The 26,529-nt window shown below is 32.3% G+C and overlaps 1 protein-coding gene across 6 annotated transcripts in view; it reads right to left on the bottom strand.

The window, feature by feature from the left end:
* Positions 1-566: 566 nt before the first annotated feature.
* The window catches only part of LOC138336522 (serine/threonine-protein kinase TBK1-like), a 63,284-nt gene continuing 37,321 nt past the window's right edge, over positions 567-26,529 (bottom strand). For 4 of the 6 annotated variants that reach the window (XM_069286032.1, XM_069286034.1, XM_069286031.1 and 1 more), the window contains 19 exons: positions 18,752-18,902; positions 15,764-16,001; positions 14,650-14,814; positions 13,917-14,057; positions 13,172-13,301; positions 12,645-12,735; positions 11,319-11,412; positions 10,655-10,815; positions 9,957-10,067; positions 8,915-9,094; positions 6,076-6,438; positions 5,126-5,345; positions 4,564-4,685; positions 4,120-4,236; positions 3,427-3,525; positions 3,017-3,113; positions 2,463-2,608; positions 1,678-1,770; positions 567-1,259 (listed from right to left, as the gene is read on the bottom strand). In XM_069286032.1, coding sequence (XP_069142133.1) covers positions 1,199-1,259; positions 1,678-1,770; positions 2,463-2,608; positions 3,017-3,113; positions 3,427-3,525; positions 4,120-4,236; positions 4,564-4,685; positions 5,126-5,345; positions 6,076-6,438; positions 8,915-9,094; positions 9,957-10,067; positions 10,655-10,815; positions 11,319-11,412; positions 12,645-12,735; positions 13,172-13,301; positions 13,917-14,057; positions 14,650-14,751 — 2,328 coding nt within the window. In that variant the 5' untranslated portion in view covers positions 14,752-14,814; positions 15,764-16,001; positions 18,752-18,902 and the 3' untranslated portion in view covers positions 567-1,198. Of the gene's footprint in view, positions 1,260-1,677; positions 1,771-2,462; positions 2,609-3,016; positions 3,114-3,426; positions 3,526-4,119; positions 4,237-4,563; positions 4,686-5,125; positions 5,346-6,075; positions 6,439-8,914; positions 9,095-9,956; positions 10,068-10,654; positions 10,816-11,318; positions 11,413-12,644; positions 12,736-13,171; positions 13,302-13,916; positions 14,058-14,649; positions 14,815-15,763; positions 16,002-16,707; positions 16,731-16,792; positions 16,936-18,751; positions 18,903-26,529 lie in introns of those variants that run through there. The other 2 variants (XM_069286035.1, XM_069286036.1) reach the window with 2 other exon arrangements.

Below are 26,529 nucleotides of genomic sequence, written 5' to 3'. Positions count from 1 at the left end.
TCCCCTAAATCCCATGTTTTCTTTGTTGAAACGAACCATATATCAATGCAGATAATAACGTCGATATAGGAGGTAAGTAACATTCCACCTCAGAACCTTTATCAACACCAGCGCGGACGTCAACACCCGAGTGGTCCCAAAGGTACTCGGTCTTCATGGTAGGTCTACGTTGTGCATACTCTTTAGAACAATTGATCCAATATCATAATACAGTATTCGACCCGATAGGCGTCAAGAGCACTTAAAAATTGTGAAATATTTCAAAAAAGTATTGCACCAAGTTAATAAAGAAATCTACACCTACATCTTATGTCTTCTAACGGGCAAAATAAAGCCAGATGATGGGGGGCGCTAATAGGGACGGGACACTTATTGATTCGAATACGGTATTTCACTTTAAATCCTTCTCGTTTGATATCTGTCATAACTGTAAGAATGTCCAAGCTAAGAGCTATGTAACTTGGTTAAAACCTCAAGGTATAATTTTCAGAGTCCAGAATATTTGTTTATACAGTTTTAGTGACAATTTTTTATGAACCAAAAAAGGTAAAAGAGGAAAGACCAAATACAAGTAAAGGCTTTATACAGTAATTACATGTTTAGTTGTTTGACGTTTTAGCATGACATCTATATAAACAAGGAACACAACCAAAATCACCAAAATGGTTAAGAAAGACTAATCAACAATACAGACTTGCAATGATTTCAACAAAAATAACATATACGCATATAAAATCATTAAAATAACACAAATACCAGGTATTACACTACATAGCTCCATGTTAATACATTGATAAAAATAATCCATTGTAATACACATATCCAAGGTTTCTGTGTTCGTTAAAATATCACAATATGTTTAACTATGTACTATCATTCTATGAAAGTTTGCAATGATAACACGTTCATTAGTTTCTTAGTTTATCACAACTTCAAACAGGTCGTCATTTTTTTTGTTAATTCCTCGCCAGCAGGAATAAATATGATCCTTTGTCCTAAACAATCAAGCTGTCCAGTTAGACACTCATCATTGTGCTAGATACATGTAGTATGTGACCCTTTCACTCGTCACACACATCAGCGTCTGTTGTTATTGTGCACGTGGTCTAGCTTCTCAACATGGCTCACGTGCTCACGTGACTATCAGCTGATCACGAGTAGGTGTATTTCTGTCCGCCTGTATTTCGCCATCAGTCCTTCATCCAATACCATAACCTAGACTCTTTTCTGATACGCCATTCAGAAGTGGTGGGCTTGTGCTACAATATAAAACACGTTTTTAAATCAAATATTAAACACTTCTCTCCATTTTTACCAGACGATAATTGGCAGTACTATTATGAGTACAGCTGTATAGATAATGTAGATAACGAAGATTTGATTATTTTAAAAGGGAACGCATACGAGTCATTGATGAATGGTTTACTGTAGACATCTTTTTTTTTCGTGAGACACAAGTTTTCGCGCAATTTTGCGACAGAACTAGAACATAAAATAATTGTGTAAAACTTATGAATTCACAATCGTCAGTAAAAGAGCATTTCCTCAAGAATAATCTATGTCGGAAAAACGATGACGTGAAATATTGTATACGCGGAAATGAATGGTTTGCTGCGTATGTAGATTGTAAATGTATTAATAATATGTAAATGTGTATCATGTAAATATATCACTTACTTTTTCAGTTCCTCCAGAATTTCACCACTCATTCTGAGCAGGTCGCTGTTCCTCTGGATATCCTCCTTAAGATCCTCAAAGCCACTCTTCAAACTGAAACAGGACCATATACCATTTAATTCTTCCAAATGTTACAGTTCTTTCAGATTATCAAGGTATGATTTTGTGAAGAAATATTGATTCAATGAATATTCATAGGAAACTGATAATAGATCATTGAACACTCCCCAATATCACTAATATATATGATGATAAACTTCGATTCCATGACATTCTTTGTAAAGAATTTGGTTTGGTTTGATTAGCGTAACGTTCTATAAGCATTCATGATAATCTAAGGATGTGTCAGGTTTAAATGACGGAGGAAAACCGGAGTTCCCAGAGAAAAGCCGCTGAGCACCGGTCAGTACCTGGTGACTTCCCCATATGGGATTCGCACTTGCTATTCAGACGTAGAGGTCTTGTGGTACATCAGATTCAGCAATATGTTGGGACACCTTAACCACTCGGCCACTGCGGGGCTTTTTTTTAAGAAACTAATAATCAATAACTAGTAATAATTATGACAAAAGTAACTTGTGTTAGTGATCTGCTTACCATGACAACTAATTTTGACAAACAAACCCTAATATTACTGACAAGTATCATTGAAATCGGTCCAGTAATTTAGGAGGAGTTGTCCGGGCAATTACTTTCTATGGAGACAGACAGACAGACATAGAGACAATCTGATTTTAGTATATATCCCTAACTTCGTTGCAGGGGTAAAATTATGGATTACTAACCTCATATTAGCTTCTGCTAACATATTATTGCGTGTCTCTCTATCTATACCATTGACAAGGACATGTTTAGATCCTCGGCGTCGGAGAGGGGCAGGTTGTAAACTTTCTAGCACAGTCTTGCAGTCACGTCCCAGTTCATCAACAACCTAGTATATAGGGATAATGAACATTAATGTAGGTTTTCAGAAGTACCAATTATTAGATAATGATGTAATGATGTAAGTAAAATTTGCATAAACCAATATAGACATAGATATCATTACGATAGTGTAATACAAACCTTAAGATCAACGGCAACTTTATGAATTTGGAAAGAAAATAAAAGTTAAAAAGGAAAAAAGTATCATTAAGCTTTTCTTAGGATATATTAGAAATAAAAAAATATAAAATATGTCACTGAAAGACCAAAATTCGGCAAATCAATGAACATTAAATTGTTCAAAATTCAGTTCAAAATATTTTATCTCGCTGAGACATTACTCAAATTCGATCCGTACTTCAAGATTACCTTGTTATATATAATTAAAATGTTTAAAATGTTTTTACATATCTACCTCGCTGAGACGTTTCTCAAAATCGATCCGTATTTTCTCCAAAGACGCCAAGGCCCGGTCTAACGAGTCGTTCTCCTCCCTTGTACTCACTGCTTTGCTGGATTAACAGAAATTATGAAATTGAAATATGTATTATCAAAAACTATTCCATAAAACCCTTCAAGCAAATGTCCATACACATAAATGATATAAAGGAGCGGAGCATTCAATTGAGCATTTAGCAAAGATTTGAAACCATTTATTATATTCATTTCTAACTCATTTTTAATAGAAAGTTCAAACGATATCTGATCATTTTTTTCAACACCACGTGACTGCTTAAGGAATTAACGTTAAACTGTCCAGTTCTCATTTTTAATTATTAAATAATTGCACTAAGCCAATTACGATTACGTAATGAGCTGAATTACCTGTAGAATCTATGAAACATCTCGTACTGCCTCTGTCCACGACTGTCGCATGTCTCGATAAGTGACTTAGCCTTAATACATAGCTCCTCCAACTGATTTCTGGAACACAAACAAAACATGATCCTTAGTTTCAATTAAATAGAGTATGAGTGTTAACCACCTTAGCATTGCATATACTGTATCTTAACGATCTGTGACTGTTAACATAATTAGGAGCATAGTTAAAACTGCAATAACAGTGCCCTTGTCAAAATAACCCCTTTTTAAAATGGGACATTAAATAAACCATCATGACAACTCTTAACGGAAGAGAGTTTTGTGATGTAAATACAACCATGGTCTATACTAAAGCAAGTTATTCAATTGCTCGATTTTAAGAACTTTCTATTTTGAGAAATTTTCTAGGAAAAAAACAGTCAAAGCAATACAAATTCTCCTTTTACTAGCTGGAGACTATCTATTACCAGTAGTAATTGATAATCATGAGGAATGTTACAGAATTGTCTTCTTAAACTTAGCTTACAAAACATCTAGGATCAAATAAAGCATTCAAATTTTAGCATGAAAATAACATACATTATACACTCAAATATCATGATTTAAAATAATCTGAATATATTCTATGCTCCGACCGATTTTAGATTGACCATGGGTTAACTGCATTCCTCTTGAAGCACTACCCATAACACTAACCTTTCAAAAGCATGGACATCTTCTTCCGTTCTGCTGAGGTACTGAGCTTGCCGATGCTCCTTGAAGTGTCGCACAATCCTTTGTATCGTTTCAACAGTTACTTCTTGTCTTTCTTTGCTACAAATATCAAAATCATAGTTTTAACTTAAAAACATTGTGTAACCAGACATTCTGATGTAGAAAATCGTCAAATTGAGTAAGAACAAACTTTAAGAACCTCAAAAAATCATTCCCTTTATTAAGGACGTGAATATATACTTCCTTGCCTATATAGCGGTTATTTTAGCATGAAATTTTGCGATTTTTGCTTCATTTGAGAAAATTATATTTTCACTAATCCCAATCATAAGTCGCAATGCTTATTATATTCCCCACTACTTATTTTAAGCACATTAAAAATGTTTGCAACCTCAATGATTTCCCACAAAATCGCACGAAAATTACCATCGATCTGCTTCATCGTTGCAACCAACTGCGTCATCCCAACTCCTTTCTAGTTCTTTCTTGTTGATTTTATTCTGGTAGTACGTCAAATCCTTCTTAGTTTTCAGCAGTCCTTGTCTTATCTAAAATGTATAAAGATCAGTATGATATCGTACATTCAAATTTAATACAGTTTGAAGATACAATTGTAACTTAAATTTGGGCCACAAATATATAGCAGTCTTGTAAACATTGATATCATTTTCACATTTTTCTATTGCTGAATTTAATATCTGTTCTTGCAGGTAGGTAATAATTGTTACGAAAATCGTATTTCTTTTCTAAACATAAACTAATGACACAATACATTAAAGGAATAGTTTATTTTGCCCAATCTAAATAAGAGGACAGATGATTGTGTGCTATGGTAAGTCTAAATTTTAAAATCCTACTTCTATAGTTATATATCAACTGTAAACTCCTATAGCACAACGCAGGTCTCATGTCTCTGCTAACCCTTTATTTGGTTTGAAATTTACGAGGTCAAAATACATTTTTGCGCCCATATATTAAAAATATTTACTTTTTCCGCTGTAACTTGTAATTCTTTTATTCTGGTATTAGTTTTCTTCTCCAGGGCTACCAGTTGTGGTGGATCTACAGTCGGTACCGCTGTCAGCATTAAGATCTTCTGCTCCGATTCATCTATGAAGTTCTTCAGCATGGTTAAGTCTGAGGAGCAATGATCTCTAAGTCTGCTGTCATAACTCAACAGATGGGAGAATTCATGCTTCAGTTCATGTCTAGAAAAAAGTACATAATACGTTATTAATTTTAGACAAATTCATACACTACATGTAGAAAATGAACTTCAAAACGTTTCCATTACAATAAAGGTACTTAATTTGACGTAATAATATTTTAGCGCAAACATGATTTTACACAAGTTAGCACAGCGGTGAGTGAGTGTATTCATAATAATTGCTATATACTATTATAAGTAATAAGTAACTCGAACATAGTACAGAAAATACAATTAGAATATATATTTTAGTGCAAACGTGTAGGAAGAAAACTGCTAAAATATCACTGCTACCGGTACGTACAATAATGTACTGTAAAATACTGGGAATGAACCTGTATAAGCTTAGCCTGTGGTTTGATCCCTTTTCATATTTTTTTATGAAATAAGATTTGTTGAAATTGAAATTACAACGTTAAAAGATTTTTTAGTTTTAAAAAATCCGGTTCTGTTTCTCAAAACTTTGAAAAAATTGCTTTATCCACATACTTCTTTACATATGCAAATAGTAAGTTGTTAACGTACATACTTTAGCAGTAATAAAATTTTACTAAATATCGTGCTAGAAACTTTGTTGTGCAAAATCACTTTTGCGTTTATTTGATTGCACCAGTTTACAATACTGTTCTATAATTCTATAAATATATTTCTTATCTTAATTTTAAAACTAGTAGAAATAATTTGCTCTAGAATAACAGGCTCCCACTATGTAGGTAGTTTCCAATACTTACATATAACTTTGTACACTGAGACGTTGTAAATCCATCCTCATGTGATATCGTCCAATTTCTTTGCACAATAAGTAGTTTATTCCACAACACATTTTTGCCATTTGATGGTCATTTTGAATATTCATATTACTGGCAAACTTCGGAAACTCCGGACACCAGGATTTGGGAAATACCCTTTGATCATCTGAATGTTTTGTGAACACAAATATAGGAGTCTTTTCACTAAACACAGATTTCGGATACTGTATAACAGGTGTCATATTGTCGACAATGTTCCTTAAGAGATCTCCGTCGTGAATAAGAACCTGATCCCGGATAGATATATCACTCTGCTCAGCAATACAGTCCTGTAGCTGTGTAATCCTAGAATCAGACAAAACATTTTTATTATTTTTTACCCTTTTTTAAACAAACGTTCTATACTAACAATGCTTAAGTTTTCTCTCAACAATTATGAAATAAAATTTCTTATTCTTATCCAGTAAGTACTCATAAGTAAGTACATGTACGGAAGGTTTTTTCAAAATTCATTTACAGCTCTTATATAATATATATACATATATTGTATGTAAATTAAAAACTATTAAACTTTGGTGGTAAACACACAGATTGGTTGTCTGTACTCACTATCTATATAATGTGTACTCACATGCTATTTCCATCTATATAACGAGAACTCACTTGCTATTTCCATCTATATAATGTGTACTCATTTGCTATGTCCATCAATATAATGTGTACTTACTTGCTATATCCATCTTTATAAAGTGAACTCACTTGCGTTTTCCATCTATATAATGTGTACTCACTTGCTATTTCCATCTATATAATGTGTACTCACTTGCTATTTCCATCTATATAATGTAAACTCACTTGCTATTTCCATCTATATAATGTGAACTCACTTGCTATTTCTATCTATATAATGTGAATTCACTTGCTATTTCCATCTTGTATATAATGTGTACTGACTTGCTATTTCCATCTATATAATGTGAATTCACTTGCTATTTCCATCTAGTATATAATGTGTACTGACTTGCTATTTCTATCTATAGAATGTGAACTCACTTGCTATTTCTATCTATATAATGTGAACTCACTTGCTATTTCTATCTATATAATGTGAACTCACTTGCTATTTCCATCTATATAATGTGTACTCACTTGCTATTTCCATCTAGTATATAATGTGTACTCACTTGCTATTTCTATCTATATAATGTGTACTCACTTGCTATTTCTATCTATATAATGTGTACTCACTTGCTTTTTCCATCTAGTATATAATGTGTATTCACTTGCTATTTCCATCTATATAATGTGAACTCACTTGCTAATTCCATCTATATAATGTGTACTCACTTGCTATTCATATCAATTGTACTCACTTGCAATTTACATCTACATAATGTGTACTCACTTGCTATTTCCATCTATATAATGTGTACTCACTTGCTATTTCCATCTATATAATGTGTATTCACTTGCTATTATCTATATAATGTATACTCAGTTGCTATTTCCATGTATATAATGTGAACTCACTTGCTATTTCCATCTAGTATATAATGTGTACTGACTTGCTATTTCTATCTATATAATGTGAACTCACTTGCTATTTCTATCTATATAATGTGAACTCACTTGCTATTTCTATCTATATAATGTGTACTCACTTGCTATTTCCATCTATATAATGTGTACTCACTTGCTATTTCCATCTATATAATGTGAACTCACTTGCTATTCCCATCTAGCATATAATGTGTACTCACTTGCTATTTCCATCTACATAATGTGTACTCACTTGCTATTTCTATCTACATAATGTGTACTCACTTGCTATTTCTATCTATATAACGTGAACTCACTTGCTATTTACATCTATATAATGTGTACTCACTTGCTATTTCCATCTATATAATGTGTACTCACTTGCTATTTCCATCTATATAATGTGTACTCACTTGCTATTTCCATCTGTATAATGTGTACTCACTTGCTATTTCTATCTATATAATGTTTACTCACTTGCCATTTCTATATATATATTGTGAACTCACTTGCTATTTCTATCTATATAATGTGAACTCACTTGCTATTTATATATATATATCTATATAATGTGTACTCACTTGCTATTTCTATCTATATAATGTGTAATCACTTGCTATTTCCATCTAGAATATAATGTGTACTCACTTGCTATTTCCATCTATATAATGTGAACTCACTTGCTATTTCCATCTTTATAATGTGTACTCACTTGCTATTCATATCAATTGTACTCATTTGCTATTTCTATCTACATAATGTGTACTCACTTGCTATTTCTATCTATATAATGTGAACTCACTTGCTATTTACATCTATATAATGTAAACTCACTTGCTATTTACATCTATATAATGTGAACTCACTTGTTATTACCATCTATATAAATTGTACTCATTCGCTATTTCTATCTACATAATGTGTACTCACTTGCTATTTCTGTCTATATAATGTGAACTCACTTGTTATTACCATCTATATAAATTGTACTCATTCGCTATTTCTATCTACATAATGTGTACTCACTTGATATTTCTGTCTATATAATGTGAACTCACTTGCTATTTACATCTACATAATGTGTACTCACTTGCTATTTCCATCTATATAATGTGTACTCACTTGCTATTTCCATCTATATAATGTGTACTCACTTGCTATTTCCATCTATATAATGTGTACTCACTTGCTATTTCTATCTATATAATGTGTACTCACTTGCTATTTCCATCTATATAATGTGTACTCACTTGCTATTTCCATCTATATAATGTGTACTCACTTGCTATTTCCATCTATATATATCCTCATGTGCATCCATGTGTTTGGACTAAAGGTGTGGATCACAATCTTTGACATCAACTTATCCACTTTTGTAAAGAATTCTCCAAAGGACAGCTTGTATCTGTCATTTCTTTCCAGCAAGCCAGCCAAAATGGGAGTCAGAAACATCTTTAATCCCCTATAACATTGATGTCAACATCATTTTCCTTAGCAGTCTCACCAGAAAGTCAATGTTTAATTCATAACATAATAGTCTTTTATCATTTTATTTTTTTTACAATTAATTACTATTATTTTATTGTATATCTTTATTCATGTCAAAAAGGAAAAAAAATTAAAAGCAAAATTCCTTGTTAATTGAATAATGCAAACAACAAAAAATTCAATTGTCTCACCAGAAAGTCAATGTTTAATTCATAACATAATAGTCTTTTATCATTTTAATTTTTTACAATTAATTAATATTATTTTATTGTATATCTTTATTCATGTCAAAAAGGAAAAAAAATTAAAAGCAAAATTCCTTGTTAATTGAATAATGCAAACAAAAAATCAATTGTTTTAACAAATATAACTTCATTACGACAAGTATTTTAAATTGTAGTGAAAGCGTAATATTTAACATTTGTGAGACCAGATTTTGGAATTTTGGATTTTGTTCACAACAGAGAATATTCAAAGTGTTTTTAATCATAAAATTTAATGCTTATTCTAATCATTCAAGATGCATGAAACAGATAATCGCTCAAAGACCTCTAAGTACAGTATTGTAAACCAACTCTCTTTTGTGACAACTAAATTTTGCAATTTCTATGTCAAAACAACTTCAAAGATTCATGAAGATTAACTATCACAGATTGAAAAATTTAAATGAAATCACTTTAATCTATGTATATATATATGTGCATTTGCGAAGACAAGCTTTCTCGAATTTATACTTACACCATGAAATTCACAAAAGTAAACCATAAACAAAAGAAAGATGTTTTACAGTGGCTGAAATGATTCCAGAAAATACTGATATCACCACTAAAACTTACAGTGATAGACGACATGTTAGTGGAAGTTCTTTACTCCACTCAATTTTGCCGTTTTCTGATTGCTGTATTCCTGATATGTAGCCAGGTTCTTTGGTCTTGGTTATTTCATACCTGTGGAAAAAAGTGGTAAAATCTAGAAACTGATTTGAAGGAAATATATCATACCTATCAGAAAAAAGTGACAAATCCAGAAAATGATTCAAAGGAAACTGTTATGTCACTAACTCCCTTACTAGAAAATCAATAATCATATACCAAGGTAATTGTGAGAAGAAAAGTACACAAGAGATCAACTGCACAGTCATAAGCATGTAGCTCAAATAATTATGTTTAGATAAAGATGCTCTACCGTCGATAGAGCATAAACATTTCTCATCATTTAAACAGTAATTGGTGTTGAATTGTGTATTTATATATGTCTAATTAACACACAAAAAAATGCTAAATAATTTATTTTGTTCTTGGTGCATGCATAATCAGTGCTTCATTCCATTTAGGACATAGTGTAACATATTATTTTTTTGGATGCAATTAATTATTTTTAATATTTTTGTTTTTAACTTTACAATGGTGATAATGGTGTAAAGTAAGGGTCTTTTGTAACTGAGGAAAATTACTACATCGTCTGCTCCTGTTTTAGATGTGGAGCATCTTTAGAGTAAAACTAGAAGAAATATTGGATTAACTCCCTTACTTACATGGTCACCCTGTTTTTTCTGCCTCCAAAGGGTCTAAAAGGCAGCCGACCAGTTGCAGCATGAAATATTGTTACTCCTAAACTCCAAAGGTCAACCGTGGCATCAAAGACTTTCTCTTTATTCTTGTCTCGCATCACCGCACAACCATATATATCAGGATGCTAAAATAATAATAAAGTCTTGCATCACTGCACAACCATATATTTCAGGATGCTAAAATAATAATAAAGTCTCGCATCACTGCACAACTACATATATCAGGATGCTAAAATAATAATAATGTCTCGCATCACTGCACAACCATATGTATCGGCATGAAAAAATATTAATAATGTCTCTCATCACAGCACAACAATATGTATCAGAATGCTACAACAACACCAGAGAGGATTAAAGTTAGCTAGAAAAATGCTTAAAGAGATAAAAATATCTCTAATAAAAGGTTGCTTACACTAAGTTAGATACCAAAAAAGTATTCAGAATGGAAAATTATGATTACTTAAACTGATATTGGTACACACTACAGCAATGAACAAAAGAAAAGTGGAGGCTTTTGGTCAAAGCATAAATTGGAAGTTGAGACTAATCAATGTTAAATCATACTTTATCCACATCATTTTAATACCTCGATATCAATGTTTGAAACATCTGTAAAAATATCTACCAAATACTCCTCTGTGCCATATAAGGACATGAACTGTTCTTCTTCATACTGAAGTTCTTTCGCTGCTCCAAAGTCAGTCAATTTGAATACAAATCTGTTTTAACAAATAAAACCACAATTAAGTTAAATTAAGGAAATTTTATTGTTCATTTGCACCTTGCACATGTATTACTAATTCAGTCATAACAGACTTAATTTTCATGTGATCTACAATTACTGTTGTGAACAAAAATCAAAAGTTAACAAGGACATAGTCATTCAGATCCCCTGCCAATGGAGATATCAAAGCTGAAGTAAGTTTGATTGTGGAGACTTACTTGTATGAAAAAAAAACAGGAAAAAGGAAGTTGAGCTAAAGAAAGATGGAGTATAATTCAAGTAGAGCGGGGCTGCAATTGTTGAATCAGGTATACAGCCTTGACATTTATATTAGACTATATACACAAAGATGGGTGGAGTTTTGCAAAGTAACATTTACCATGATATTTTCAGCAATGTTTCCATGGTAATGGAAAAAGTGCAAAAAATGAAACCTAAAAATAGCAAAAGGTACTACTAGACCATAAAAAGAATGTGTCTATGAAGTTTCGTGGAAATATCTCTGCTGGTTTTAGAGTTATGCTCCGGAAATGAACCTGCTACAAAAATATGATATTTTCAGCAATGTTTCTATGGTTACAGAAAAAAGCACAAAAAGTGAAAACCTAAAAATAGCAAAAGGCACTACTAGACCATAAGAACAATGTGCATATGGAGTTCCATGCATATATCTCAACCGGTTTTCCAGTTATGCTGCGGAAACGAACCTGGTACAAAAATATGATATTTTCAGCAATGTTTCCATGGTTACAGAAAAAAAGTACAAAAAGTGAAAACCTTAAAATAGCAAAAGGCACTTAGAACTAGACCATAAGACCAATGTGTCTATGAAGTTTCGTGGAAATATCTCTTCTGGTTTTAGAGTTATGCTCCGGAAACAAACCTGGTACAAAAATATGATATTTTCAGCTATGTTTCCATGGTTACGGAAAAAATGCAAAAAATGAAAACCTAAAAATAGCAAAAGGCACTACTAGACCATAAGACCAATGTGTGTATGAAGTTTCGTGGAAATATCTCTACTGGTTTTAGAGTTATGCTCCGGAAACCATTCGTACGGACGGACGGACAGACGGACGGACGGACGGAACCCATTGGGATAATTAAGAATCCATCTGTTTTATAGTCTTTTGTAGATAAACATATAACACTAAAACAGGATATCTTAAGTTCTTTATAAAATACAAGTTATTTATATTACGCTATTTAAAACCAGACATTTCTTACCTTCCATCTTCTCCTTTATAACAAAGAATATTTCCCGGTTTTACATCGCGGTGCACAATGTCTTTCTCATGGAGATATTTCATACCTTTAGCTGAAATGAGATAAGTTTATATTTTTATGCTTTTTATTTCATAAAATTTTATTCAGATCCAAGCGAACGATAGGCCATTTGAGCAGCAGGCATCAGCTTATACAAGTTCTCTCCTCACTATATTCCTTGTTATATCTCTAGTAATGCAAAATAGATTTTTTACCAATAAATACACTTTTACTGTTGATGTACCTTCGACCATGAAGGCCATTGATACAAATGCAACCTTGGTTACCTTGGCTCCAAGCTTTAAGTCAGAATATATTTATTACATTTATTTATTTTAGATAATGAAATTTACTTTATTTCCTCTAGTCACACATTGAATACTAATTAAAATCATGGAACGTCCTGACTTGAATAACAATAAACATACTGGAATATACCTTTATTAACTTACTATTGTTATCGTCATACCAATTTTTTATATACCTACCCACATGATTCAGAACCAGTAGAAACTCTGTCTCCTCCAGTCCGTAAGCATTTTTAGGATCATCCAACATGTTATACAAACTTCCACATGTGGATAGCTCCATTATTATCACTTTATTACCCGTTCCAGTCTGTAAAGTAAAATAGTCTGATATCATCAGAATAGTTCACGTCATTTCACTTCATCAAATTGTATTGAGAAAATGGGTATAAGTCAATAAATGGTTGAACACATGGCCTAATAGTAGGTTTTCTTAACATGTTGAAGGATTTGATTTTCTTACAAAATACTTCAAAACTAAATATCATTACCTACTGATTTATTTTTTGTAAAATTCATTTATCACTTGCGACATAAACTGGATTTAAATGTTGTCTGTACAATCAATGTGAACACCTTTACAGAATTATGATGTTTGATAGCAGTAATCAATCAAATATTTAAATCACTCCTACCATGGATATAGCCATTATAATGTAAGATGGTAATATGTGATCTAAACTTAGCAGCAATAATATGAATTACTTCTTAAAACTTAAAACAGACAAACTGGTCTATAAAGGACCCAAAGGGACATAGCAAAATTGTCTTTATAAACAGGAATTCTTAATACAGAGGTCATTTATATAGTAAATCACACCACAAGGTTGATATAGTTTGTCCTTAATAGATAGGTGTCCATTATATATATATTGAATGTTCTTAATTAAATTTATAGCAGGTTTGATTAATAGTAACAACCTACCTCTTGTTCTAAATCCTGCATCTTGACTATATTGATATGATCCATCTTCTTCATGAGTGAATATTCCCTCATCTGTACCTCGAAGGGCCGTAGGGCCGCGGCCGAGGTGAACACCTTGACAGCCACCTCCTCCCCTGTGATCTACAAAAGTATGTGTACATGGAAATCCCCAGCTGTAAAAATACCTAAAGGGAGGTCACTCTCACTGGTGACAATGATTAGAGGGAGATGTGTACAATTCCTCCAGAGGAGAAACACCCTGGCAAATGAGAGAAGTTGGTGAATAAGTGAACTAACAGAGACTGAAGGCTGTTATTGGTAACACCCTTTCAACATTATTAGGAATCTTATAAACAAAATCGTGTTTGTTTTGAGAAAATCCTGTATAAAACAATGTATGAGCATTTAAAACTCTCACTAATCAAGAAAGGGGAGACAACTCTTCCACATATAAACATTTCAAATGGGAGATATTTTAATAAATTTGCATTCTGCTTTACTTATTGATATACTTAATACAATTAAATGGGGAAAAAAATCTAATGATACCTATGGACATAATCAATAGTAATTATATACATAACCGTATACAAATGTTTGAGGACAAATTAACCTGTCTAGGATTGAGGTAAACTGCGACAGTTTTACATGTAACTATACACAACAAATTATATAAATGAAGGGATAATCAAATTGATACTTGTGAAACAATACATTTTACAGTGATACCTACCCGGTTTCTGCCACGATAGACTTTACTTGTAGCACCTTGACCAAGCATCTTTGTAACATCCCACATATAGTGCTTTGATCCTCTTGTGTTACTTTGTGCCATGGTGAACGACTATATTTGGCGAAGCTAACAGGTAATTGTTGATGAATATGTGATGATAAAATCCTGTCAAAGAAAATTAAAAAAAAAAAACAGCTTAATTTTTTTTTGAATTGGTAAAATCGGTGACTTAAAAACTATTGTCAAATAATTAAAAGTATATTTTATCTAGATCTCTGGTAAAATATATACTTAGAATGGTAATCGAGGAAATTCCATTAATGTTATAAGGCTCAATTTACATCAATGATAAAAATACTTAAAACCGTTTCATGAGTATTGTCAAAAGAGGTTAATATAAACGATTAAATCATAGATTAATATATATACATAATATGACAGCATTCAATGCAATAGCATGTGATGTTTGAACTTCAAAAGAAACACTTCTAAATGGAACTTAAAAATACTTCATACTATACATCGACCATCAAACCTGAAGTCCATTATTTTTGTCCACTAGGCAATTCTAAATGTACACATTTTATCGGATTGCAATAGTTGTGCAACTTATTAGGAAAATAGCCAACTTTGTGAGAGTTACTTCCCTTGATAATAGAATTTGATAACTACTTTTCTAAAATCTTTGGCCATATTACAGTAGAGTATATACTATCTAAATAATATACCTAAAACGATTTTAAGGGTTTTTAAGAAATAAATAACTTGCCAAATACACAAGTCATATAAATTCTGTATATTATAGATATAAGAGAAAATTTTATCTTTAAGAGTTATGCCCCCTTTTCATTTTTATAGGTCATATTATTGCGATAATGTTTATGAAACCAGGACACATTTATTAAATTTTGTCTTTGATAGCATTATATGAAGAAAATCATTTAGTTGTTCATGTGAAAGTTAATAGCTGAATTAAAAGTCCATCGTTTCTTTTTATCCGCAACAATATTTAAAAAGAATAACTAATTTGACAGATTTTTCACTATGATCATTATTACCTGTACAGTTAAATAACTGAGAAAATACAATATAGAAATCACAAAGTTACACTTACTGTATTTTATTTACAATATGTTGTGATGAAAACTTGTTATACACAGAAAGTATACTGGTAGTCTTTTTGTCGTTGAATCAGTTGTTCAGCTAACTTGTCGTTGTATGTTTCCATAAAGAGCTGTTTTTTCTTGTTTATTCGGTGGTGGTCTTTACACAAAGAATTTGTCATTGAATGTTCGTTGACTCTCTTTCTGTACTTAGACATTCAAGCTATCAGCACCACAGCATATCTATAACTGTAAAAGAAACAGAAATGTTTCATCAATTCTTTTTTGTGATAAAGCTCAAGTTAAGGCTTACAGAATTAAATCACTCATTTGCATGCATCCTTTGAAATAGTATTTTTGGAGCCTGCATACATTGTGTACATCCAATTGCAAACATCAAATACATGTTGGTTCCACATTTAAGATACTTTCATGTATATACATGTACGTATATCCACGTAGTTCCAAATAACCCTAAAGATTTGTGCTATTTTACTTTAATTCTGGAAATTCCCACACTGCATTCACTTCCTTTTACATCTATAGAGCATGTGCAATTTTAAAGTCCCTGCATTATATATTTATGTACATATTAATGTAATCATATTATTCTTTGTATGGTAATTACAATCATAAGCTTACTTATACTGTAGGCCCTATTATTGTAATCATAATTGGGCCCACTTGTAACATCACCACAATTTTTTGCGCAGTTACTTTCAGAAATAGACAGTCTTGAGTCACGATTGCAGCGAGATCATATGGGTCATTTGGCCTTTAGCCCATGTCATGCCTATATTATGTTATTACTGCTCACCTCACCGTGAATTCCAGACTCAAATATGAAAGAGCGTTCATATCGTGTCACATCCTAAGTCCCAGTATTTCATGTATCATATAGGGGGCCTATATAAATTATAATCCACCCCCTAACAGTTAAGTGTTGGTCACTTACCTGCATATTGACCTAAGTGAACCTGTATGCTAACGTTCAGCGTATACAGACGATATATAGAGGTTTCTGGCTAGGCAATACATACCTATTCTCATCATGTATCGTTCACAAATAGGAATTATATAATGTGCACAATATTCCCCATGCTAAATATCACTCGTACGTCAAAGCATCAGTAAACAATGTGATGCAGTGCACTGCTAAACATCAACAAACCAGCATTTTTATAATTTCCGAAATTAGAAATAAGCGAAACGAAATGCATCGGAAAATCTCGGATTTCTTAAATCGATCGCGAAGAGTTGCGCGTCCAGTTGCATGTTGAGCTAGTAGAGGCACCACTACATACATACATTGTAGATCTGGTATTTTGAATTTATTTTTATTGAAAGGTTGCATTTGTAAACATTAGATAGGCCTACTATATAATGTTACAAGTTACAACGAAGACATCCGACATCTTTTACATGTACCTCTACCCATTCGAAAATGCGCGCTGCAAACGATAAGGTTTCATCTAACAAGCAGAATGATGAAAACAATCGACGTAATTATAAGGAAAATAGTTTTTAAGATAAAATGATTGCAAATTTGATATAAAAACCGACATTTGGTACGTAAAGAATCAGTTTTGCACAGTACCGCGTTGATTTCCAATGCACCAAAACACTTTGTAGAGTTTTGTTTTTGTTTTGGGTTTTCTTTTTGTCTGTGCATCGTCAAACTACACATTCGCTATAACGCTTGTTAGTCGTTTAACATAGACGAACGCGTATATTTTGTTACGTCATTATGCAGGGGCGTAGGAAGCGGGGGGGGGGGGGGGGGCAGGGGGGGCAACTGCCCCCCCGTTCCCCAGGACGGGGGGGGCAAACATGTCTTTTTGCCCCCCCCATTTTCGCCGACTGAAATTTTCTAAAAATGTTTATTTGAAAGAAAAAAAGGGTCCTCCTACACATTTTTCGTACTTCATTCTAGAAAATTTTCCGCTCCGCGGCGCATTTTCTAAAACGTTCAAGCACATAATGTCAAACCTTAAATTGTAAAAATTTAATACACACAAACTAGACTAAAAATGTCCATCAAGGGATTCTATGTGCTATTAAAAAAAAATGTCTCTTAAAAGATCAATTTGTTTATATGTCTTAGCGAGACAATTAATTCATTTTTTTATGTTACACAAAAATGTGCCGATGGTGTGAAGCCGGTATATTCAGATCGAATAGGGTTGCATAATGTTATGACGACACAATTATCATTTCTAAATGCAGGTAGCTTTAAATGGAAAAATTACCATGTTAAGAACGCTTTATAATCATTAAACTTTATCGTAAAACTCATCTCAGCCATTCTAAATCGTAATTTTTTCCCCGGGGGAGACCCCTGGACCCCACGAACACCAAAATCTCGCGCCTTTGGGCGCTCGCAAATTCATCAAAATGCATCGTAAAAATCATCTAAGCCATTCTAAATCGTAATTTTTTTCCCGGGGGAGACCCCCGGACCCCCTTAACACAAAATTCTCACGCCTTTGGGAGCTCGCAAATTCATCGAAATGCATCGTAAAAACTCATCTCAGCCATTCTTAATCGTAATTTTTTCCCGGGGGAGACCCCCGGACCCCCCTAACACCAAATTCTCACGCCTTTGGGCGCTCGCAAATTCATGAAAATGCATCGTAAAACTCATCTCAGCCATTCTATATCGTAATTTTTTCCCGGGAAGACCCCGGACCCCCCTAACACCAAATTCTGATGTGTACAAGGATTAAATTAAGTGATATATGAAAAATGAACATAAAGCATATATTATATGGTTGGGAGTTTAATTAATCTCCTCCTGTAGGTGTGGCGGGGGGTTGGTTTTACAAAATATTGAGGACCTTTGCCCCCCCATGACGTTTCATCTTCCTACTCCACTGTTATGGAATTATAGCCCTCATGTATTCCAGTATATGTATATAGCTTTGACAACAGCTGTTGCGCATATGAATGATAATTTGTAATATTCATTCTATTTTAATTTTGTAGCTTAGTATGTTTACCTATATTGATCTGGTGCCGTGGATATGACTTGTAAAACTTGGAGTCGGACAAGTCACTATCGCCCGGTTTATGTTTTTGGAATTCCCCTCAAAAGTATAGGCCCTATATAGCAGCGCACTCGCGTGTCTAAAGTCCAGTAGAAACGACAACCTGCAACATAAAAATCCAAAATTAGATCTAGATTATCATCTCATATCTTTAGTTTGTCTATCTATAAGTGTAGATAACGAGGGTTACACTGTATATATGGTAATACAAAAACAGAACTTTCGTTGTAGCGGGAAAAAATTGAGTCGATCGTTTTTGAAAGTTACGCCAAATCTTTATAAGTTGATGAAAAAAGGTTTAAGCACACTTTTATTTGATATTTGAAGCTAAAATGGCACAGAGCTTGTTATTTCCTTTAAATGCTTGTCGTAGCATAGGAAGACAACCTTATTACTGGAAAAAATCTCTCTGTTAGGATAGATAGATAGATATACAAAAGTATATTACTATTATTTCCTGTTTTATACGAGATCACAACAATTGAAAAAACCCTATTTACACATCGTTAACTTAAGCATAGAAGAGAGTCCACTTCATTCAAAATGATCTTCTGCTACCGTCAACATACAATTATTTCACTCAGACTTGTCTAATTGTACTTTGGTGCGATCTCGTATGAATAACCTCGAAGAAAAATGACGCCAAACGATAAACACGTGCTTTACAAATATTCTTTTACCATCCATGGTTGTTCACCAATGACAGGTGATACAAAGACATAACAAAAGCAAAGTGTATAGAGAGTTTGTCTTTCGAAGAAAAAAAAAAGAAAAAATGTCAATTACATTGTGTCTGCCTTATAAAGTAGAAACAGAGATCAGCTACAGATCGTATTTGAACAATGAAAAAGTATTTCCAAGAAAAAAAATTCAAAATATGAATTGTTAGGAACAATAAAAAAAATGTATGATAAGATCAACTAGAGATCGTATTTGAAGACCGAAAAAGTCTTTCCAAGAAAAAAATCACAAAAAAACGATTGCTACACTCGTGTTTATATCAATTATCTCTGTCTTATCTTTTTAGGGCTCATAAAATCGATAACGCATAATAGTTGACCTTGATAGCTTATCAAAATGTTATGAAACGTGCTTTATCTTAAGATTTCCTTAAACTTAAAGGTGCTTTTATAGATTTAACATAATGCCACGGATATGATTTTATAATTCCCAAGCCGGCGGAAGACAAGCTTATATCATATTTGACATATATTCTTCTGCAATATTCTTTTAACGCGGGTGACCATCAATACTGATACGGATTTTTAATGTTTGGATAACTATTGAAATATCTGAACGAATTATACCTCACATGAAAGTCTTATCTTTAATAAAATAAAAATAAATAATAGTAATAATAAAATAATGATAATAACACACTCCCCGCAAAAAAAAAAAAAAAATTGTATACATTGATATCATTACAAAGATTGAAATTATTATCGTTTATGAAGGCGTGTATATTTCATACGAGCTAAATGTGTAACATTGTATCATCAAACGAGGTTTAATCTTAAAAGAAGATTGGAGAGAAGTTTTATGATAGATATCCTGACTAGAGTTTCCTTTTGCCTCTCAGTTCCGTTGCTAGCCAATTATCAGATGTGACATTGACGTAATGCAGATTTGGCCTTGATTTGTATTATAGGTGAATTTTGTATATATTGATATCATTACAAAGATTGAAATTATTATCTTTTATGAAGGCGTGTAGCAGTAGATGACGCTCACTCTTCCCAAACACTTGTTTCTCTTGATAGTTTGGTGATATTCCTAATATATTTTCTGAACATCTGTTGAAGTGATTTTTAATTTGGTTTACAGCTTCGTTATTGTCGTTAATGTACGCCAAATAGTGACGTGATATTGTATATTATGACGTAATAATATTTATGACGTCATGTACGTTAAATATTATTACGTCACAATATCCCATACCAGTATTCATTATTTTTGTAACAATCGTCACGTGACCGACATTAACGCTATCCGGAGGACTTCGTTACCAAATGCGAATCATAATTGAACCAATTTTACACCAACATTTCCTATAACTTAAAATTGTACATAGGAAAGCATTACAGAACTTTAGTGAAGTTCCTCAACTTAAGGTGTTTACTAATTCCTTCAAATGTGGAATTTTAAAATAAATGAATTTTCTTAAGCTAAAGAGGAAATTATGAAACTGGAATTAAGTAGACTAGACAAAGTTATATAGGTGGTAAGGTTTCTGAACAAAATCATGACATGAATCACTTCAGAGATGAAACACATACTGACATTGAAAAATAGAGCTCAGTCTATTCCAACCAAAAAAACTCTCAATGCAAACTGTCTCAAATCAAATTAAAGGATATGAATGGTATCATAATTTGTATTTCGCGTATTGGTACAAACCTCAGGCATGATTGAATACTGAAGTGTCAGTAAAACTGCTAATATGTAGTCAAGTCGTCCTTTATTGCACTCTCATCAAATCTACTGTATAATATATGTATTTGTTATCACCGATTTCCTCAGAAATTGACAGTTTAGGGACTTCCACGAGTGGACTTTGGACCTTACATGCAAATTTATTGACGTATTCCCGGTATTACTAAATTCCCTATGTCTAGTTTTAACTTATTACCTATCAAATTTGATGATCGTGTAATGCTAGATAAACATATAATTGTTTGTATATATGATTTATATCAACCTATCATCATCGTTATTAACCAAAATTACCATTTTATTTTTATTTTGGTTTTAGTCATACCTTTACGAGGATAATGTTTAACATCAGAGGTACTTTTTTTAGTATGATACGATAACGAGGCTTTGTGATATAATTCCTGGTAAGCAGCATGCTATAAATACAAAATGAATTCTAAGAAATTGATTAAACAAACATAATCTGCCTTAAGTTTAGTAAAATTTGACTAATGAAAAAGGTAAACGCACATACATGTTGCCATAATATATTAATCAACTATAGCATTCATTACCATTTTTAATGTCACCTTCTCGTGATTATATTAATTGTCGCCAACCAATTAGCCAGTTGGCATTTTGTATAGCTAGCCTGCTCCAAATCGATGAAAAATCCTTATTTATAAGTCTCAAACTGCAAAGTATCTTAGCTTTGATTTAGCCTATCATAATTGACGTCATAAAAACAACATTGTTAATTTTGATTGGATAAGCAAAACTAATTAAGTCTTAAATTATTTCATTATACTGGACGTGACTTGATCTTAATTTGACCTATATTTTTATAGTGATTGTTGTCGGTCAAGGTGAGAACGTCCTTTTTACCTGAGCAACTAGGCTTACCCTTAATCTCTGTGCAAATGTGTAAGTTTTATATGTTGACAACATAGAGCTCATATATACGACATCGACAATTTATTTATTCACATTATTTGTTCTTGTTACATGCCGAGACAATTATCTTTAATTATCAAATAAAACAATAATAACAATCTCCTATATCGATCGGTGGTAGTGCATAGCGACTGCATAGTCATTTTATAATGTTGATACACATGAAATTCGCTGAAGTTGACAGAAGTTATTTTTAACGTCGATGTCACTCTACCAGATACATAAATAGCACTGACGAATCGATGGCCACGACAGTCTACGTTTGGTCCGCAATAATACTTTCAAAGTATCTTGTCTGAATCTGAAGGCAAACGAAATAGGTATTATATCTTCTACTGATTTTGGATGCTAGAGTTTATCACTTGGATGAGACACAATGGGTATACTGTGCTTGTGGAAAACTTGTGGGAAATACACGTGGGTAAGTATACTAGGTATGGCCAATCTATTTTTGTAAAGTATTGTACTTGTACATGGTGTTTACATGGATTTGAGTTTAAAATATTTTATACCTATTTATAGCTACTTAAAGTGCTTATTTATGACGGCATTCATCGGTCAATTAGACAATGATATTAAGTTTCCCTTGGTACATGTAATTACTTTCATTCGCCATGTTAAGAAAGTTTTACCAGACTATACTTTACAATTTGAAATACATGTACAATGTACATGTTTAATCTGACAGACAAAACGCAATGTTACCCTTTTTTCCTTTGTTTTATTATGCTACCTATTTAAATGCTAATTAACTTTCTTAAATGGCTTTTGATTTTTAAATGGGAATGTAAAACGATATTGATAATTTTGTAGAGTCGCAAAAGTTATTAGCTTACCGTTAATACTAAAATTGTCATCAATATTTTAACAATTTAATTTCAAAACAAATCAAATATCAATTTTCTAAATGAAATCTTATATTACACAGGGAACCTTTTGTTCGGTGTTGTGACCTCATCTTAGACCATCAATATACATTCTCTTATGGCATTGTTTTGCTTTTAAGAAACTTTTTTTTGTTGCGGAAAGGTAGCGGCTCTTTGACATGTTTGTCCTATTTCTATTTATTGTGCATGGCACATTATGTAATCTCGACAAGTGGCACATAACGAATGGGGATATTGAAAGCGAAAGACTATGACTGAATTCACTAAATAAATACTGCAAATTTCAACATTTCAATAACCTGTCACTGTTTAAGATAATTTAAGTTCAAATGAAAACGAAATACCAGAAATAAGTGTTATCAGAGAACATACAGGAACGGGATTATACAGGAGCACATGGTTTGTGGTGGTAATTGTGGTTAAGTGGTTCCAATTTTACTATGAGATAGTCAAGGGGTGGATATTACGTCTAGTAACCCATGGAGTATTGTGGGTGTAGCTGAAAAGATTTTTTTTTCATTTTTTTATTACCTTCCTTTGTTGGTGTTTTTATAGAAAATCAATTAAAATGTATCTTTCATACTGCTAGTATATATTATATAATGAACTACCAAGGTTTTTTTTTAAAATAAATAACCTTGACCTTTATTCAAGGTCACACGGGTGAAATAGACTAAAATCCTGATATAAACTTCAAACTCTGGTATATTTTCCATAACCTAATGAAATTGGTCCCTTTTAAGAATAACAACATTCTCTTCATTTCATCCGCGACACTCCTTCAGGTGTCGCCCAACTAGTATAGATAGAAATTTCTATATCAATGTTTTTTTTTTCTTTTATGCCTTGAAGTTACTAGGGTATTTATAATGCGGTAACACTATTTAACTGATGAAATATCTTCGTCTTAATGTTATTGTGGTCGAACAGAACACAGTATATTCCAGTCCGAAGAATTCACAAATGTATGTGGAAAGCATATGTGGTTGTGAACACATTCACAATGTTTTTTCCCCAACATAAAACCGTCAGGTATTGGAATAAGCCCAATGCAATATCTTGCTGGTCGTATATATAATAATTTACATGTATATACACTGCCCTCTAAAAGTTCTGTTACACATGCATGTTTACAAATATTAATAAAATATAGAAATATGTAAACCTTGTTAATACAAGCACCAGTATATATCATTTATTAATTTATTTATCTTCTCTTTCTCATTAAGTGCTTTTTCGAGAGTTTTCTCGGAGATAAATTGTCGGTAAGTTTTAACATATGTAACAGAATATTTGGAGGTCAGTGTAGAATTGTTTAGTGATTGGACAAGTTGGCATATGTCCTAAATTTTGAATTCCTTCCAGGTAATGTCACCTGATATCGTTAACATAACCAACCACAATCATCGACCTTGAGAAATACTTAAATTTAACTGCGTTGTTTAAGTTTCAATCGATATTGTGCGCATGTCATGGTTGCTTTTTGTATATGCATACTTTCAGTAGATTAAATCAAAATCTGTTTTCATTACAGTTATTTGTATGCAAATCTACATTATGTACATAAAACTACACTTAATGTTTGCTAAATGTATATGGGTCCACGTAAGGTATGTTACAATTAGTATGCTTTGACCTACAAATGGAAATTTACATAATCATTTACCTTCCTGGTTTCTTGGGCAAAGTAAGAAAACACCAAATGTCTCGATCAATGTCAAATTCAATTTGCGAATCAAATGCACCCTAAACGATGTTATACACAAACAAAATTGATAGCACACATTACTATGTTCTGCAATCAATGTAAATTTCAAAATATGCAGTGACCTAAAAACTGAATTTCGCTCCAGTTTGCAAGTTTAAACCAGGAGTATTCGGACAGCTTATCCAATGATACTGGTTGGCATGAACGTTACCTGTATATTAACGTTACAAATGATAACAGATTTGCACCTTATGTTGGTAAACACCTATAACAATTTTTAGTTATGATTCACTGTTTTGACAACTGACGACCTATATGCATACATGCGAATGATTCATACTTTACCGAGTAGGCGTATGTTTCACTTCGTCTTGCGGCCGCAAATGTAGGTCAACTATTATGCTATGTGTGGGTGCACATATTTTAAGAATACAACGCATACATGTATAAGATTATTTTTAATGAAAGTGCATTTCTTGTTCAAATTTCGAAGGAAGTGACTCTAATTGACAATAACTAATTTGAATGGGGTAAGTTGTAATGAAGTGTTCTAAAGATATAAAGTAGAATGTTAATTGTTTTTTCGTAGTTATTGAGACAAACGGCGGGTAACCGTGTATTCATGTATATACCAGCAAATGACGTCACGTGTACGGAAAACACCTGTTACTATTTTAGTTTTAGCTCAGTCAGCCATTAGACTTACTCCAGCATTGGATGTTTGGGATTTATTTACAAGATATCACCTGAAGCAGGTAGGTTCTACTTAGTAATTAGTGTTCCTAGACAAAATGGGAAATATCAAATGTTTTATTTGCTGTTAGTAAGTCAATAATCTAATCAATATATAATTCAATCTGAAAAGTTTATTTATTTGTAATAGGTATCGATTGCGAAATATATTTTCTTTGTGTGTTTAGAAAACTATTTGGTATTGGTTGCGACCTATTTACATGTACACATACATTGTATGTATGCATATATGGCGTTTGAAGCTCTATGGCCATCATTGTTATATCTTAATCAATAATGTAAAGTGTAAACACTTGCTCAATGTTTTGACATAGTATAACTTACTTTTATTGTTATCAATATATATATTCCTTTATAAATTTATAAAACTTATCACTGTTTTATAATAGTTATATCATATAAAAGTAAAATACATTTTGTTTAAGTAAATCTGAAAGGAACATGATTTCTGTAGATTATTATTCTGTTTTACATTTGCCTTTTTGTAGAACTTGTTATTTGTAGAATATACAAATCAAAATGCATAGGTGATTTCAGAACAATTGATCTTTATATAAAATGTCAAATGTTTGTAATGTTCGATTGAATTCTATTAGTTTTGTTCATTAATTAGAAATTGCATAATAAAACGGTATTGATAAATTAAAAGGAAAAATTGCATGGGTGATTTAGATGATATATATGAAGCTAATTCTAAATTTCTTAGATGCACATTTGAAAATGGATTACAAAAAGTTATTTTTCATTTTATAGACTTTTTATTCGTTATTTTGATGGTTCATTTTTTGAAATATCTCAAATACAGGCAGATCAAACTAAGTAATACCTAATGTTAGTGATAGTAGTAGCATGCCAATATATACATATATAGCTACACCCTTTATGATGGTATATATTGGGACATTCTACCGATATACTTTGAATTCTTAAACTCAAGGTCAAAAACAAGATATTCTGTATTATTCTTTCTAAACTGCCAATGTTATAAGTTAAATTTAAACTCTAAATAACAAATT

Source organism: Argopecten irradians, chromosome 12 (assembly GCF_041381155.1).
Source record: "Argopecten irradians isolate NY chromosome 12, Ai_NY, whole genome shotgun sequence".
In the NCBI taxonomy this organism is placed as follows: Eukaryota; Metazoa; Mollusca; class Bivalvia; order Pectinida; family Pectinidae; genus Argopecten; species Argopecten irradians.
This window is presented reverse-complemented; position numbering and strand designations above follow the sequence as displayed.